The 19,042-nt window shown below is 41.3% G+C and overlaps 1 protein-coding gene across 1 annotated transcript in view; it reads right to left on the reverse strand.

The window, feature by feature from the left end:
- Positions 1-19,042, reverse strand: part of Fbxl17 (F-box and leucine rich repeat protein 17) — a 364,268-nt gene that overhangs the window by 233,305 nt on the left and 111,921 nt on the right. Inside the window, exon 6 of the mRNA XM_051190877.1 lies at positions 3,834-3,964. Coding sequence (XP_051046834.1) covers positions 3,834-3,964 — 131 coding nt within the window. The remainder of the gene's footprint in view (positions 1-3,833; positions 3,965-19,042) is intronic.

The following is a 19,042-nucleotide window of genomic DNA, read 5'->3' on the forward strand; positions in this document are numbered from 1 at the left end:
GAAATAAAAAACTGACTGGTGATCCATTAACATTTTGTTTGTCCTCACCCAGTTTTCACAGTAACAATTATAGAGAGCACATCCATCTAAACGCAAAAAAAAAAAAAAAAAAAAAAAAAAAAAGCAACAAATGATCTAAATTTCCCCAAACAAAAGAAAAAGATCCTGAAAGGCTTGAATGCGAATGCGGTTAAACACCTATCAATTACCTGTGCAATAAAGTTGCTCTCCTCTCCTCACCAGCTCATTTCTAACATTAAGTCTTACGTCACCTAAAGAGAGGGATGACCCATACAGCAGCAGGGGCTGTCTCAGTACTGCACTTTCTGAGACACAGTACCAAGCACTTAGCACTGCTTCCCAATTTATGAAAGGATAGCAATAATGAACAAACGTAAAACAGAAGCTAATTGATAGGCTAAATGCATTAGTGCATTCCAGTGCTCACTCTATCAAAGGTTACTAACCCATCTCGGCTAAGTGCTGAAATCATAATTAAGTCTGATGGCAAGTCCTAGATTTATACCAATATAATTACAAATATTACTTAGCTTAGTAATACAGTATGGCAAGAACAATGAGATGAGTAATTTAGATGATACTGCAAAGTGGGTTTTAATGTCTGAAACTTCTATTACAGTACACAGGATAAGTGCAAGTGGTGTAATTAAAACTAAAAGAGTCTGATCCCATCATAACTCTACTGCTCTGCTCATTAAAATGCATGTTTTCTCAATTAATCCAAACTTTTCCATTAAAAACATAAAAATACACTTTCATTCCTTGGAAATAAATCTCCATGGTACTTATTATATTTAGAATCAAACACTAAATAACCATTACAGATAAGTACAAAAGAGAGAGACGGGGAGAAGAAGTTGCATCCACAAAGCCTGATAGGAAGAAAGGGCGAAGCCAGGGCTGCCCACTGTCCCATTCTGGGCTAAGTGAGTGTTTGCAGAGCCCTGAGCGAACCTAGGCAAAATGTTCGCTTAGGAGACAATGCAGTGCCACTCATAGATTTCATATTACCTACCAGCCACAGCATTCTCTGATTATTGATTCTTTTATTTTATGTGACACTAGCTCATGTGTACAGAAAACTGTGGCATGAAATCACATTGCAACAGAATGACTTCTCTTTTAATTCAATATATTGCTAAGAAACTTCTCTAAATAGTAAGCAGAGACAAGCACAAGATGTTTACATATTACATTGTATTACTTGCCATAAAAAAGCTATTAAAGAGTATGTTGTTATTCAACTGTCTGATATCACTCAATTTTCTTTAAAATTTTGGCTTACTTTATAAAGTAAATATTACCAGGAATAATAAATACATTTTTAAAAATTTTGGATTTTTTATAATTCTTTAAAAGTCCATTGGGCTATTAAAGAAAACCTGAAATCTGTAATTTTTCAGGAGAATTTTGATTCAATAAAGATATAAAAGGAAAATAAACAAACCTTCAAAACAGCAATAAGAAACTGGGAAGGGTTTCTTGATGTTTTCTAGAAAGTGTTTGGGCAGACTCCAAAAGTACATGAACCACGAGCAAAAATAGAGCAGGATGACATCAAACTGAGGCTTCCACACAGCACTCTCAGAGAGCAAACAGTCTTAGAACTGCAGACAGCACTTAGGAACTGTATGGCAGAACTGAAACACACCGAACAGAAAAACCAAACAGTTTCATAAGTGTCAGTATTGCGAGCTGCACCGTGGCAGTGGGCGGCAGGAAGAGAGCTCCTTCAGTGGGAAACAAAAGTAACTTCCTGTGTTACCCACTTAGCAAGAAGGGCGGCAGAGAAAAAAGAGCATGGAAAGATAATCGCCTACAGAATCACAGAAAGCATAGGACCTGTATGCATGGATAGTGGAAGTGTGAGTCGACCAATTAGGGCAAGCAGCATGCACGTTCCTGACAAACTTGAAAACTTGACTACCACAGGCGCCAGCGAATGGACTACTGGACATCCATCCAATGGAACCCGGAAGTAAAAGAGCATGCATAGTGTATGTACATTCAAAAGGAAACAATCTCTTCTCCATCAATTCATGAATGGATAAAAATCTTTAAGCTTTAAAAAAAAACAGTATGTTTTTCCAATGATGTACTAATCACTCCCTTTTCTGCCCTCTCCCCAAACTCCCTGCCAAAACGGCTGAGGACATAGGTCAGTGTTAGCCTGCTTAACTAGCATAATGAGGTAGGTTAGTGACCTTTCACAGAGAAGGAACTGGACATCATGTTTAGTCAAATAAACCAAGCAACAAAGACAAGTAATGCCTGTTATCATCATTACAGGGATAAGCAAGAAGTGGCCTTCTGGGAATTGAGGGAACCATGGTAGCTGGCCATAAATTCCACAGGGTTCAGACACTCAAGATGCTGATTACAGGCAGCGATATTGTACTGTGCATTTTTAAATGTCTAGAAGAATGGAGTTTGAATGTTGGAGGTCTGCCTTTTGTTAAAATAACAAATGGATAAAGAGTTCAGGAGACAGATTTGCTTAGCCTTATTTAAACATTACATCATTTATATATGGACTGAAATTTTACATGAGACCCAATAAATATATTCAATTGTAACTTTTATTTAACAGATTAAAATTTCTAAATAACAAACAAATGATAGAAAAATTACTACAAAAATTTTACTGAGAGTCACATGAAGACTAACATAGAACTTAAAAGAATAATTTAGGGCAATCTAAAATTGTTTACGATAACTTGCTATAATTGGAAAAATGGAATGCATACTACTATTTTTAATGTATAAAAAGAAACTTTAAAAATAGGAGGATGGGAAGTGTTAAGTTTAAAGCATTACTGGATTAAACAATACATAATTTCTCCCACTTGTAATATTTCTATTTACATGGTCATTAACTTTAGATGGAATAGTGTGTTCTATTTTGAAAGCAAAGTCTCTGTAATGACCTATCTTGGTACACAAATAATCCCTGTCTGGAATTTAAGGAAAAGAAAAAAAGGTAGTTGTGAAAAGCTGGTGGGCCAGGTTCAGGTCTCCTGCCTGTACTCACACAGCTGCCTCCTTGGCCGTAGTGAAACCATCACACACTTGTCTGCATTATCAAAGTCTACTGGAAAAAGATGTACTTAATGTGATATTTCAGAGAAAAATGGGCTTAAGATTATTCAAAAGAATTCCTATTTTACACATTGCATATTATGTATTAAATTGCTAATCACATGCATCTATTTAAAAACCACTTACATTTATAAGAAATGTAAGTTTTAAGCCAGGCGGTAGTAGCATATGCCTTTAATCCCAGCACTTGGGAGGCCGAGGCAGAGGGGTTTCAGTGAGTTCAAGGCTAAACCCGTCTCCAGAGTGAGCTCCAGGACAGCCAGATCTACACAGAGAAACCCTGCCGTGAAAATTTAAAAAGAAAAAAAAAAAATAGAAAAAGAAAAAAGAAATGTAAGTTGTAAGAATGAAATCATCATTAAGAAGTCATCTAAATGCAAAATGTTTGAGTGAATTCCTCAGAACGACTGATAAAATAAAGCACAACAGCCAACCACAAAATACTCAAAACCCGAAGACAAATAATGTATGCTTCATGAGTAACAAGGAAAGAACTAACACACGGCTGCTGTGACCACCTGAGCAAATACCCGGGCCAAGCACATAGAACACCTCTGCCTCAAAGCAGGCAGCCAGACCTTCTCCATACCGCAGCACCGCAATTCAGGGACAGGACACGACCACGTGCCGCTTTACCTGGTGCCGCCATGTCTTATTACAGTGGCCATGTGCAGGCTTCTCTCTGCACAGGTCTAAGACATCACGATAGTTACCTGTCGTTAATGATCCAGTTCAGACAGAGGTTCAGAGAGCTAAGGTTTTTGCATCTCTTCACGATCTCCATCACAGTTTCGTTATCCAGTTCAGTGATATGACGCAGGTCCAAGCTGGAAAGGTTTCTCAGCTAAGGGCATAAATAAAATGAAAGATAAAAGCAAAGTGACAAGTTAATTCTCAAAAATTATACTGTCATTTATCATACAGTAACACCACTGTACAAGAATTAATGTACATGAGATAGGCTAGTACATGAGATAAATCAAATATCAAAGTATTTTACAGAGAGAACTCTACATAAGCATTGAAATGCATGACAAATACATGAATGGATAAAGCATAAACCAGGTTTTACTGAAGCACCATTAAAATGAAGAACTAGCAAGCTGCTGTGTAACAAGGAGAGACACTGCCAAACACACCCTACGAAGTCCCTAAGGCTCATACGTTCATACCGGGCTCCATTGCAGATGTGCACCTTTAAGCAGATGTGCACCTTTAAACCATCACTCATGTACAAGTTCTCTTGTGTTAATCTATCAAGTATACATAATCAATCTGGAGATGTCCTGATGCTACTCTATATGAGTATTCCCCAAACTGGGGCTTCCAGAGGCACGTGATTTTACTATACCACCACAACCCCCATGTCTTGATTTCTCCCATTCCTTCTTGATGATTCCTGGTGTTCCCTGACGCTACCTCCAAGGCAAATCAATAACATTTGCATAAGGGTAGCAGGATATCGGTTACCCTCTTGAAATAAGGTATATCTGCAAATAAGCAATTTTTGCTTAGCAATCAGACAAATAACTAACCTGGAGGTCTGTGTACATATATGCATGCCTAGATATTCCACCTTGTAAGGCAGATGTGACTAGAGGGAGTGGTCCTGGAATGGAGAGATCATGGCAGATTATTCAACAGGCAATTTAATGGGCAAACATCTTTTCGGTGGAGAATCTTCTCTAGCTAGTCAGGAGAGATACAATGGAAGCTACAACAGCATCTGAATCATGAGAGAGAGCCAACAGGCCTTGCCCTAATGGTGGAAATGGAGAGGACTAGGAGCCGAAGACTGTGAGGGGCTCGATGCTGGTGACAGCCAGGAAGAAGAAAGGATGAAAACCTACAGCCCTAAAGGGCTGAATTCTGTCACTACCTGAACGAGCAAAAAACACAGACTCTGTCTATGAGCTTTCAAAAAGACCCGTGACAGACAGACATCTCATTTAGACAACTGTGGGATAATAAATTTGTGCAGTTTAAGCAAAGTGTGTGAAAATGTCACACCAGCACTTAGAAACTAGGACACAGCATTTACAGCAAGCTAACAGAGCTCTCTGAGGACTAGTCTGTCTTCTCTGGACCACCACCAAACCCTTCTTCAGGGAAGGTTGTCCCTATAGGAAGCAGAATTGTAGGTCTGACCCAACTGCCAAAGGCCTCAGAGCAGACAAGTCTCACCTAAGTCAGTCTAGCTGAAGTCCCCCGAGAAGCAGACACTAAAATCCATGGTAATATATGGGCATGAGGAACCGCTGAGCAAATCAAATGTGACCAGAGAGCTAAGACGTAAGTCTTCATTTATATTTTAATTTAACATCTGTGTGCAGTTGGCAGCTACTGTTTGGCCACAGTTCTAGAGAATGAAAAGTCATAAAGGAGTTGGGAAGGAACCAGGCAGGCAGCTCCCAAATTCACTTTGTATCTTAGGTCATAAGGGAGAAGCTCCGCACAGAGCTGAGACACCATGGCTCCCTGCTCTCTGAAGCATATTGCCCACCTGTGGGGAGAACAGAGAAACACGGGTTCTGTGGGCACACCCCAGAGGCAGGAAGTTTCCATAGTGGCTCCTGCAAGGGCCATAAGGTCCCCTCTGTAGACAAAAGCTCTCAAGAACCCTCTTTGCAATCTGTCGGGTCAGATGCTCAATGAAGCCAAATCCAGCACAGCACCAGGCCCAGCAACACCAAAACTCCAGAGAGGAGGCAAGAGTAGGAAGGAAAGCAACCCTGGCAGCTCCTCACCCGGTGGGCAGAAGCTGAGGGACTCAGAGCCTGGAGCACTGGGCACCCTGCAAGATGACAGACTCACACCCGCTAAAAACAAACTCCTGCTGAGGAAACTATGGCGGTGCCCGCCTGCAGACCTTCAATCTCAGCGCTGGAGAGACAGAGGCAGGCAACCTCTGTGAGTTCCAGACCAGCCAGAGCGGCACACCGAGACCCTGTCAGAAAAACAAAACAACACAGCAAGAACAATACTGCTTTAGGCTGTCTAGACATGTCCAGGAGCTGATCGGTCAAATGTCATCTAGCTTCTCCAGTGACCCATTTTCTTCTAGGGACTCCTCACTGTAACAGTAGTAACCAAAACACCATGCAGAGTCCACAGGGGAGCTGGTTCACCTCCAAAGCCCTAACCCCTTGATCCTTGACCCTTACCTCCCTGCAGCTTACACCGCTAGGCAGTAAACAAAACAAACTGCATATTTTCAAACCTCTAAGGGAAGTAAAAAGGAAAAAAACCCATGTAAAATACAAATAACAATATAAATTCCTGAATCTACAAATTGAATTGAAATTTAGTGAAATTCCAAAGGGCTCTCACTCTTATTCCTGTTTGTGCCCCTCCCAAAGTCTGACATCACTCTATGTGGCAAACGGAAATTAAGGGAGCCTGCAGCGATAAACAAGACCCCTATGACAGACAAGTGGGCATCAGAAGGTGGGGATAAAACCCGAGGACAGTAATGCCAACGGGACAAAGATTCAAGTCACTGTGTTTTCTTTAATGGACTGACTAGCACTTTTCAAGACAAGAAGCATAGTAATGGTTTCTAAGAATCTATGGATGGCAAAGACGATCCGGCCCCCATCATCTCACGGCCAGACGTGCACTGCACAAGCCGGTGCGGGAAGCAGAACCTAACCCCAGTGCCTGGTAAAGGCCCTTACTCTCACACCTGCGCAGACGCTGCACCGGAGGGCATTCTCCTTACAGTACAAAGAGCTGTAATCATCAACCATGTGAGTCAAAGGGGAAAGCATCCTGGATAGGAACGACGACATCAGCAAAGCACTTCCTAAGTATCCTGATGGCAGAGACAGCCTTCTGTTGTCCTTAAAGGTGTCCCCTAGAAGCTAAGATCAGCTCCAGAATGTGGACAGCAGTAAAGTACAAACATCTGTCCTATGCTGCTAAAAGCTGATTCCTTCCAGTGAGTACATCCTATAAAGAAATGCAGACAGATGTGAATAGTGATTGAGATGGCAGCCATTGCTTTCAGGCTGCTGAATTAGTGGTTCTTTATCACATCCCAAAAGAACATTCCTGCATGTAGGCTACAGGGGAAACAATATTTGAAAAGAAGCCAGGGTTGGCTACATTAAATGAAGACACTCAATGCCAAAGAAATACGCATTTTTAAAATGGCTAAATTGGTAAATGCTTCACTTTTTTTTTTTTTTTTTTTTTTTTTGGTAAAATATGTTTTATCAAAGTAAGAGTCATTTTCAAAAGGAAAGGAAGAAAAGGTCTAGTTGTTTGTACCAGTACAATCCCTCATTTCAAGGAAGACACTTAAGGGTCGCAAAGGTTTATGCAACTGGTAAAGGTGGATAACAGGGAGAAAGATGTTAGCAAATCCAAACAATGTTACAGACTTGTAAAAATCAGACATCCTCAGGCTGGAGAAATGGCTAGGCCTTTAAAGGCATGGCTTACAACCAAAAATATAAAACTCAGACATCCTCTAGACTGACCCACAGCTGAAAATGTAATACCAGGGCTGAGCTATTGGCGACAAAACTCTTGTTTGATTACTTTTGAACTCTCCAGGTCCAGATGATGACACTGGGCCATCTGTGCCTGTCACTGCCTAATGTCTATGATCCTGATGCCACAAGTTAACAGGTATACCATGGCACACACACTGGGGCTGTGCAGGACAGAGTAGGAAAACACTTGACTCCTCAAGGCTCATTCGTTCCTTTATTGTGAGCTGGCAGTCTCAGAATGGCATGTGCGCACGTGGCCTTCCCGATGAGCACTTGACCAACACTAGCAGAAATATGACAGCATCCTGAGTCAGCTGCAGGAAGCCAACTCCCAGTAGATAATCACAAGACACAGACCCAACACCTCTACAGGATGTGGCATTATTATTCAAAACTCTGCAAACAGCCCTGTCAAATTCATCACATTCATTTTCTTGCTAGGGAATATTATAACAGTGCCCTCCAGTGTTTCATAAAAAGCTACCTGAAATAATCCCTCATAGTCTGAAACAGATAATTACATCTAGAAAACTGACATTTTAATTAAACTTGCTTTCCTTGTAATTCACTGGTAGTCTTGGGTTATACAAATCACAAAGGATTTGAGTAAGTAGAGTCTTTCTACCAGGAGCTTCTGAATGCCTCACTCCCATTTTCAGACATGTAGTAAGGTATTTAAAAGAAACCTAAGTCAGAATGAGGAATGTAAGTAATCACTTTTCAGTTTAATACTGCATTGTTGGAGAAAAAATTAACTTGTAGCCATTCACATAAAAGAACAAAATTAGTCAATGATTGTTATGGCCAAGTCTGTACTAAAACAGAAAATGAGATCGTCATTACCTAGGAAATATGGAATATGAGGACTAAAAAGATGTCTACAGTGACTTCAAATTTCTCTTAAGACCAAGAAAAGATGAAGGAAAGGGAAAGAAGGAAAAGGGGGAGGGGTGAAAGTTGTGGAGGACCAGACAGGACCAAAGCATACCCAGAGTAAAGATGGCGAGGGAGGAGGGGGCCGGGGGAGCAGCCACATTACACAAGTTGACTACAATGAATGCAACTAGTAGACTCTGCCTGCTGTTGCAAAAGCCAAATGAAACTAGGCTGTGGCGGCGCACGGCTTTAATCCCAGCACCTGGGAGGGAGAGGCAGATGGATACCAGTGAGTTCGAAGCCAGCCTGATCTACCAAGCAAGTTCTAGGACAGTCAAGGCTGTGACAAAGAGAAAACCTATCTTGAAAATCAAAAACAAAGAACAGCAAAAGCCAAATGATCCCCATGAACTCACATCTTTGAACACTTGGCCCTCAGCTGATGGAACTGTTTGGGAAGGACTAGAAGTTGTAACGTCACTGGGGACAGGCTTATGGTTTCAAAAGACCAGTGCCACTCCAGTGTGCTCTTTACTTCCTGTCTGTATTGGGATGGGAGCTCTTAGCTCTTGGTCCATGCTGCTACGCTCCCTGCACGATGGTGATGGGCTCCCATCGCTCTGGGAGGGTAACCCCAATAAATCCTTCCTTCTGTGAGTTGTCTTGGTCATTGTGTTCCACCACAGAAACAGAAACCTAACTACAAAGATAATGTAAGGCTAATTGGAGGTGATAATTTTTTAAAAGAATAAAAACATGTGAATAAATACATTTAAATGGGAATTAGTATCTATATAACATTTAGAAGCTTTGTCAATATTAGAATTATTAGGAGTATGTTTCTACTATCCATCAGTTATAGTCCTTGGGGAATGCAATCAAGGTTAAGCCTGGCTGCCCCACTGACAGCATTACTCCTGGAGCTTTGGAGACCATGCACACAGCCAGACTTCCAGAAGCCGGTAAAGACGGAAACCCAAATCCCAAAGACACGGGCAGAGAGGGCTAGAGAAATGCATCATGAGGAAACAAATGAGACTGTGGCACAGACCTTGAAGAGTAAAATCACAAAGTAAGAAACTCAGGCTGCTGGAAAGAAGAAAACAGAGTGTTCACATGGAAGACAGGAGGGCGTCCACACCCTGACCATTTGGAAAGAGCCTACAACCACCTATGTGCTAAGTCAGCATGATCCCTCACAACCTTCTAACGTCCTAAACATCTATAGCCTTATATCCACAGTAACTTCTCTTTGCAACGTAGGGAACCCTCTACAGGAAACCCCAGCCAAACAAAATGCAGGGCTGTGAAGCCCAGTCTCAGGGGACACATCTACACAGCACTCCCTCACCTGAGGCTTAGGGAACTTTACAGAAGAGGGGCCAGAGTCAGGGGATCGGGGGTTGTGAGAGTGTGTGCCCTGGAGACAGCAGAAGCCCACGAAATCCCACTGACATGACTGCTTAAACATGAGCTGAACAAAGACAAAGACAACAACAGGCAGACCAACATGGACAGGGACAAAGCATGAGGCCTCCCTCCCCCACAAAGTCTCCAGGCAAGCAAGGAAGGCGGAGACTGGGAACAGTCTTCCCCAGGGAAGAGCACACTAACTGGTAACTGTGGCCTCCATCACCAGGACCTTCTGTCCCCAGCGGGGTGGACTCCCCCATTCTATTGGCACATCTGAGATCTCTCATTTTATTCAGCACCTGGTTTTGCTTCCGGAATACTTTACCACCTGCTACTCCTCAGAGCTGTCCCTTTGACACCTTGTACCTCACGGTCCACATTAAACTTCCTTCAATCATTTTATTCAACTCTCTCACCATACCCAAAGCCTCTGGGGAAGAAAACTGTTTCTGCTGCCAGAAGGGATTCTTATCAAGGCCCTTTATTGTCTACGCCTACAATTTTCTAGAATCAAATACACTTACTCAAACTTTTCCCCCAAACGTGAGTGCTTGTCACTGTGCCTAGTCAACTGTGGTCGTTACTTCAGGCTGCTCTCACGAGACTGAAAATGCTGCTTCTTTCCCTCCCATCTATTTAATTACCTGAGCCAGATTTCATCTTCTCTGTACGTCCTTCTTAGTTACTTCAGAGACAAGGAAAAAATGTCCTCTGAAAATACACTTGCCTTAATGCAAATCATCAATCGAGCAATTTCTAGTTCATGTATGCCCTGTGGGAGGAAGCCTCTGGTGGGCCTGTTGCTACTCTACGACCAATCAGCACCGCTCTGAGCAACTGCTCCAGAGCCCCACTCCTTTCTCCACCCTCTTCCTCCCCTCAAGCCCAGGTGATGCTCATGACCAATTTCTCATCCACATACCTGAAGTCTAAGCTGAGCTCTTACACGCCTGTAGTAGAACATTAGTTTAAAAAGTGTTACATTGTTCACACTGTGGAACATTTGTTTAACAATGCAAAGATGTGTTGCATTTTTTAAAACACAGTTTGAGGGAAGGTAATAAATGCATTCAAACATTTTATGTTTGAATACCCGACATGCTAGATAAATTAAGGCATAATTAGTACATAAAAAAGATTTACACTTCTACAATTACCATGTAACTCTGTGTGTGTGTGTGTGTGTGTGTGTGTGTGTGTGTGTGTGTGTGTGTGTGTGTGTACGTACTTGACTAAATTAGTTTGGTGCAAACATTAGCTTAGAATTTATGTGAATTAAATTGAATAAAACTGATGTTCAGAAATGTAAGCATATAGTAATAAAACAAATACATACATCTATGATGGTTTAGAGTGGTTAACAACTTGACAAGATCCAAAATCACCCAGGAGACAAATCTCCATTAGATCTGTGAGGGAATCTCTAGATCCAGGTATGAGCAGTCCTGTTTCATGTGCTGGGGTCCCACACTGAATGAACCAGGAGGAGAAACGAACTGAATGCCAGCTTTCACACCTGGCTCCCTGACTGAGAACACCCTAAAATCAGCAGCTTCAAGCTTGCAGCCACACCCTCCACACCAAACAGACTGTACCCAGAGTGAGCCCAAATAAACCCTTCCTTCCTAAAGTAAGTGACACAATTCATGGAGAGGACATGGCTCGAGTGTTTCACTAACAACTGCAGCGATGATGCTCCAGCTACCTGGGCAGGTACACGGGGCCATCTTCACACTTCTCTTCCTGGGCCTGCCCATCCCTTTACAGCCTGCGCACGCCTGCAGAGCGGAGGCAGGACTCAGCACCGGAGCCTTGCTCTATGCAAGCTCAGGGAACGTCTCATTCCGGGACCACTGTGCACCAGGCTGCTTTACATCCTTATCGAGTACAGTGCCTGCTCCCCCATGCACCGGGCGACAGGAGCCGCTGCGGACCAACATGAAGCACTGCCCTGATGTCTCACCTGCACACCTGCACTCAACACAGCAGCCGCAAAGCACTAACACAAAGCTGTTAATCGAGTAGTCAAGATTAAAGCTCTAGAAGTGTCTAATTCCATCCCGAGAATGACTTCCTTTCGTGTCATTTTTAAGTGTTCCACACATTAACGGAAAAGTGATTCAAATAAAAGAGACATAAAAACGATGGATGGATGGATGGATGGATGGATGGATGGATGGATGGATGGATGGATGGATGGATATAACCATGTCAAGGACAACTCTAAGTCTCTGGAAGTCAGGTCCTGTGTTCCATGCTTTTAGAAGCTTGAAAGCAGGCGGCACTAATATGTAAACATTAAATAGTAAAAAATCAACATTATCAAGCCATTTGAGAACAAGGAGCATAATGAAGTCTCTATTTACATATTTGTTCTTAAAATGCAGAACATTAAAAAAGGCCTCTGTAAGCCGTCAGGGTTTTGATATGTGTGGTAAGAATTTTGAGTTCCTCCCCAAAGTTGTAATCAGAGCCCCTGCTGCAGGATGTGAATTTGTTGGGTCTCACACTGCCTACCAAAGCAAAGACTTCACATGACTTTATCCTTTATTTCTATAGGTCTTAAGCTGAGAGTCAAAGGGAAGAAATTAATGATTTTGAAGTTAAAAGACTATTCTGGCAGATGGCTTTATTGTGGACATCCTAAGTGCAGCAGAAATGTCAGTGTCTGAAATAAGATGTAGCATAGGAATAGCATGTAGGTTTAGCATGTGCAAGGTCTGGATTCCATCCTCAGTGTGACAAAATTTAAATAAATTAGAATAAATGCCTATTTTTTTTTCCCTGGATTAGAATACACACCTAAAACTCACTTGGCATTAAAAAACTTCTTAGCCTTCCATCTCATTCATGGGCCTCACCCTAAAGCCAGACCCCAGAGGAAAACAGCAGCCACTCTTCTTTCAGAAATGAACTGTCCCATTCTGAGGACACAGGCTAGCATGGAAACTCCATCCTTTCATCCTAAAGCTTTGGTTCAGAGAACCTAAGGGCTGGTGGAGCGCCCCTCCCTCCCTGCCCAGCATCACACACAGACTCTACAATACCACCAGAAAGGCTCCACAATATGGGAGGCCCTGTAAGCAGGCCTCCAGAGCTTCTCTCCATTTCACCAGAGGTCTGCAGCCCTCAGCAAGCCAGATCACCAAGGCATTCTGCAAAATCTTTCGTTATAAGCAAGAAGCCACTTTATTGCACTAAACATTCCAAACTCTCTCCCTTTCTCTCTCCCTCTCTTCCCCTCTCCCTCTCTCTCTCTGTGTATTTCCACCCTTTTCCAAAATCCACAAAGAAGGTGACAAATCTGATATTACCTAGAGCTAGAGTACCAGACTACACATCCAAATGAGCAAGGAATCAGAACCTAGGCCTAAAAGAAAACTCAGTGCAGATTTAAGAACAGTATTTCAACTGCCTTGGCATTGTGTTTGAGTTAAGCACTGACTGCTCCTATCATACCCATAATCACCTCGCCCAGGAAACATAAGGAATGCACACCTCCAGGAAGACAACAAGTCAATCAGGAACTCTCCAAACACTGACTCCTAACTGCGCACTTAACCTCACCCTGTTCTACAAGCGGTTCCAAGAAGCAGCAACGTTTGGTTCAGAAAGGTTTATAATTTAGATTTGGTTTAGTTTTTATTCGTCACTCTTCTCATCCAACTAATGTTAAACGCTGGAACCAAAGAGCTAAAATTCCAGCACAATGACTGTGTGATAAGTAGTAACTCAGTAACTCAAAAACAAGAAAAAAGAAAGAAAAAGAAAAATGGCAGCCAGAAGGTCTTTCAATTGTTTTATTTTGGTGTAAATATAAAATACTGAATTATGTTATCATTAAAGTAAAAATTAGAAAGTCTCAAAATGAACTTGGCAAATGTGTAACATTCTATAAAATACTACTTTCTGATAGAAACAACTGTTCACCTATAATCCTCTGTCCTCAACCAATTCTGTGCATTGTGAATCTTAAACACTCAACTAATGAAAATTAAATTTAAAATGACAGTATCTACTTTACACCTCAAGTAAAACTATCACATTGATGGGTTATCTTGATGCCACATGTTCTCAGTCACTTATACCTTCCTCATATCCGTGTTAAAAAACAAAACAATGATTTTTGAAAAGAAACGAACAGAAGTACTGAAATGACATAATCTGTTTTAATTATCAATCAAAATCATCCCAGATATAATATCAAACACTGGTAACTTGTTGTGAGATATATTTTGCTATGTTAAGGTTAAAACCCTTCATTTTATTTAGACAGAAAAGAGGAGATGATGGGAGATGTTATTCTGTAAACATGGTTCTCACACTGGTTAATGAATAAAGCATTGTTAGCCAATAGGAAAGCAAGATAGGCAGGACTAGGAGACAAGGAGGATTTGAGGAAGTGGTAAGGAGGAATCAGCTTGTAGAGACTGCAGAACAGAGGTCCGGGCCCTCTCTCCGGTAAGATGAGACCACGTGGAAATACTTAGATTGATGGAAATGGATTCATAATTAAGACAGAGCTAGCCAATAAGAAACAAATAACTGGCCAATAGAATTATATCTAATACAGAGTCTCTGTGTATTATTTGGGGCTGGCGCCATAATGGGTCCAGACCAGCGTGGGAAAACCTTACTCCTTACAGTAACTAATAACCAATGAACCTCATATGTAACTTACAACAGTTACCTCATTAGGTGGTTCCATTACAGATTCCAGCAATAAGAAACGCTCCGCTTGTTATTATGGAACATATGTTAAACTATCTTTCTGTATGTAACGAGGCAGCTACACTGGAACCTGTGCCTGGGACCCCCTTTCCCCAGAGCTCCATGGTCTCATTACCCTTAACCACCATGTAAACTGGCCTGCCCTCATCTCTGCAGTAGTTTGACAGTGGTCGCACAGAGCAGTGAAGTCTGATTTACATCTACTGTGCAATCCCTATTCCCTCAAAGAAAATAAAAATCAGTATGGCTGTTATGTGCTCTCAAATAAGAAATGTAGAGGGATGCAGAAATATCAGTCTGAGTTTAGCCAGAAATAAAAGTTACTAAGACGACCATGTTACATGAGGGGAGTATCAGCAAAGCAAAGGGACATTCCCGTGAAAGAGAAGCTGAACAATCTGGACTTGACAGTGTGTGACTGAGAATTAGCCACAGCAAGAAAGTCTGGCCACTGCAACACTGAGCACAAACAGGAGAGGCAGCATCCCTGGGACACAGGCTACCATCACCCCTACAAGTGAGAGCTATCGGGAAAGGGCTGGTACCCATATCACTACTGAAGACAATGTAGGTTCTGTAATCCATGGGTCTAAAGGGACACGCTTAGAAAGGATTCTAGGGCGTGTCTGTGAATGTGTATGTATGTGAACATGGATGAAGTACTGTTTTAATTAAGAATTTTACACACATATATTTTGAACACATTCACCCCAATCCACTCTTTCTAATTCATCCCAGATCTAACCCTACCCCCTCTTTTTTATTATTACATGAATACATGCATATAAATATATAAATACATGCATATAAAACATGAAGACAACCTGTTGAGTCTGTTTAGTTGCTATATGTATCTGATTTTAGGGCTAACCATTTGGTATTGGATCAGCAATTAAGGGGCCTGTCCCCAGAGAAAGCTCATTAATTGCCTATAGTTCTTCACCTGGGGTGGTGCCCCAGGAGATTTCACCCTCCGCTCTGCCATGTCAACTACTGTTACTGTTAGTATTCAGGCATCTGTACTGGCCTGCCCTTGGGGTTCTGACAGGATCCGCCCTCAGCTGCAGCCACTAAGAGCACCACCTGTGCACACTCACTGTGTTCCCTTTTAAAAGGGCCCTGCCCACCTCCCATCTTCTCTCTCTCCCCCCCTTTCCCTCCCTCCCTTCCTCCCTCCCTCCCCTCACCCCTCTTTCCCTTCTTCTCTCTCCTGCTGCCCCTGCCCCCTTTCCCCCTTTTTGACCCCTTATCCTAGTAAAAACCCCTCTGCTTCAACCCTGTCACATGCATCTTTCTCTCAAGCACTGCTTTTCTTAAATTACAATTATTATTGTTCAGGTCTTGCTTAGGCTATGATATTGTTGAGATTTCATGGGTGTACACAATCTTGGAGCAGATGTGCTGGCCCATTGGCTCCTACAATTTAAAAGGAGGATTCTGAAAGGCAAAAAGATTACAGCCGCACAAACCCAAGGGCAAGAAAGGGAAAGGGTGCATCTATCTAATGAATGTCCTTGCGGCAACGCGGGAGCAGGGATAATTGCAAGGGTGTCACCGTGTCGTGCCTAAAACCCTTGGTGCTCTTCTCTGTGCCTGAACAAAGTATAAAAGTTACCACCAGAGCAGCCTGCGGCACGGTGAAGATCAAGGTGAATGTCAATTTCATACTGAAGCAAGTACCTCTGATCAAAACAATGTCCAGTCTTTCCTCTAGCCACACTAGGAAGCCGTTCCTTGGAAAGGGAGGAGGGAATTGGACAGCCAATGACCCACTGTGCTACAATCAGTGGAAAGGAAGTCTGTAAAGGTGGAAGATTTATGTTCCTACAGGGTTTGTAAATACGCTGATCAACACTTCTCTGTAAACACCTGAGGGATCACTTGGCTGCAAAGTAAAGCAAACATTCTAGAAGCTCAGCTGCCTTACAGGTTCTTCCGCTTCTTTGTGTATCTAATAAACAGGGAACCTGGAACCAAACACAGCCCCAACATCACTGTGGAAGACAATGAATAACAGCAGAGGCCAAAATCTGGTTAATGCCGCAGCTTGGCGTGTAAATATCTATGTATCCTACTCTGCTAAGAAAGCTAACCCTGAGACACCAGGGACACCAGAGAAAGGTAATTCCCATTTTCAAAGGACAAAACAGACATAAGCTAGTATCCAACTCTTTCCGAATCTTGGAGTATTCTCTAGACAGCCATTATAAACTGAGCACAGCATTACAATTGTAAGAAGCAATGATCCTTAGGGTTCTCTGAGTCTGAAAATTAACATGGAGTGTTCTATGAATATTTTTATAAGTGCATTGCAGTAAGAACACAGGTAGGAGTTCCCATGCAACACACAAGGCCTTCCCCAAATAGCTAATTATTACTTAAAATGAAGACAGTTCATTACAAACAGAATACTATGACAAATCGTCAAAATTATCAAGCTACTAATTATCAATGTTTTTAAAATCATGTTTTAAAGTAAGTAGATTCTATTTTATTCACAATGTTTACTTCAAAGTAATAAATAATAAATCGCCTTTTTCTCAATAGTACATTTCCTGACCACATAACTAAGTCATATTATCAATGAGCCAAGTCTGACTTCTTCATGCAGGCAGGAATATTCTACTGACTTCTAAATGGGACTTTATGCATTTCAACAGCACTATTTTATAAGTCACAAGGTACATGCAATAGAATCACACTGATCTTCAAATAAAATTTCCATCACAACGGTATGAGTTAATTTTAAGAATGAACACTGCCTGGGAATATCATCTCACAATACATTCTTGGATAAAGATTTACCTCATGTGTTTGAGATCTAATAAAGTAACACTGAAATCCTCTTCATAAGGCTATTTGCAACAAAATTCACAATTCATAAACAAGTATGTGATGAAAATCCAGGAGTGAATAAAATATAAGCACGGCAAAATAATCTTTAAAGTACATTGTCAAGAGTTAAGCAAAGTCCTTTCAAAAAGTCCTATCAGCTCTTCTCATTTTATGCTTATCTATATTAAGCCTGAAGCAACAACTGTATCAAAAAAGAGATGCCACAGAGGAACTCATTTGTTGGTTTTATTTGTTAGGACTTTCATAGGTCAGTCATTTCGAAGATGAATTCATTTATTTTACTGGTGTCACACTTGCTATATCTGTGGCTGAAATGAAAATGTAGCACAGACAAATAATATATTGTAGCTAGAGTGTGAGTAACAGAGTTATAAAATGCAAACAGAGGTGTTTCCCACTTAACAGAGTGAAGAGGATAGATGTAACAAATCACTAACCCTTCCTGGAGAAACTAAAGTCAGTGAAGTCAGTCACTAGTTTGGGAACCATCTCACTAGCTCACCTGTTCACCAGGTTAACTTAAACAACTCATTATAAATCTTTAAGGGGTGGGCACAGAAAAGGAGGAGCAATCCAGTTAGTGATCATTAACACTCAGCAGTGACACTGCGTAGAAAATGAGGCTTAAAGTTTTAAAGTATTGTTTGTCTTAAAAATTATTTTACTCTTTTGATGAAATAGCAGCTAGAAATAGAGTTCTAAGAAACATTCATGGGCCATTATACGTCATTTTCTTTTACCCAACTTTTCCATTCCTTGCATAAACGATAAGCATTCTTCCTTACATAATATAAAGTAGATAAATGTCATGGTCATCACCAGCTAGCAAATGAGAAGAGTAAAGCAGAGAGATGACATGGTAGATCTGCATTCCATTAGCTTTGGTGACAGTGATAGTTTGCTTCCCTTTGCAAACTTTTAAGAAAAGGGTCAACTAATAGATCTTATCGGGTCTAGAAAATCACACCCACTGTCTCAAACTCAGCTTTTGTCTTAGAATGGAAACCTGGCAAGCCCGCAGATGTCCTTTGTAGTACTTGAAAAGTGACACGCACTAGGGCATCCTACAAAGCAATTTAAGAACATATTTTCTACATCTCAAAACATCATTCAGGCACATATAACTTAACGGAAACAAATGAAGTAATCATCTACAACTACAAGATGCCATCACCCTCTAAGGACTGGAGCAGTGCACTCTATTATTAGAACAAGACACTAAAAGTGACCAGTGGTTTGGCAACCTAAGAAGGCAAGAAAGTTCATCTTTCATTTCTGCTCTCTGAATAAACAAGAAAAGGAAGACAGAAATTGAGTTAGCTGCATGAATGATCATTTTTTCCGTTACTTATGTTAAATCGACTGAAAAAAAAATCAATTTTGTTTTCCTTTAAGAAATAGTTCATATTTTCAACCATAAGCACTTTTAAAATAAGTTGTGTTTTTTTTTTTTCCAACTTTCTTTAAATGTGACCATGGTCCAAGAAAATATCAAAAGTTTGGTGTTTTCTTTAGGTTTTGGATATCTTCCTAAGGAAAAAGCTAGT

This window comes from Phodopus roborovskii, unplaced genomic scaffold (assembly GCF_943737965.1).
Source record: "Phodopus roborovskii unplaced genomic scaffold, PHOROB, whole genome shotgun sequence".
In the NCBI taxonomy this organism is placed as follows: domain Eukaryota; kingdom Metazoa; phylum Chordata; class Mammalia; order Rodentia; family Cricetidae; genus Phodopus; species Phodopus roborovskii.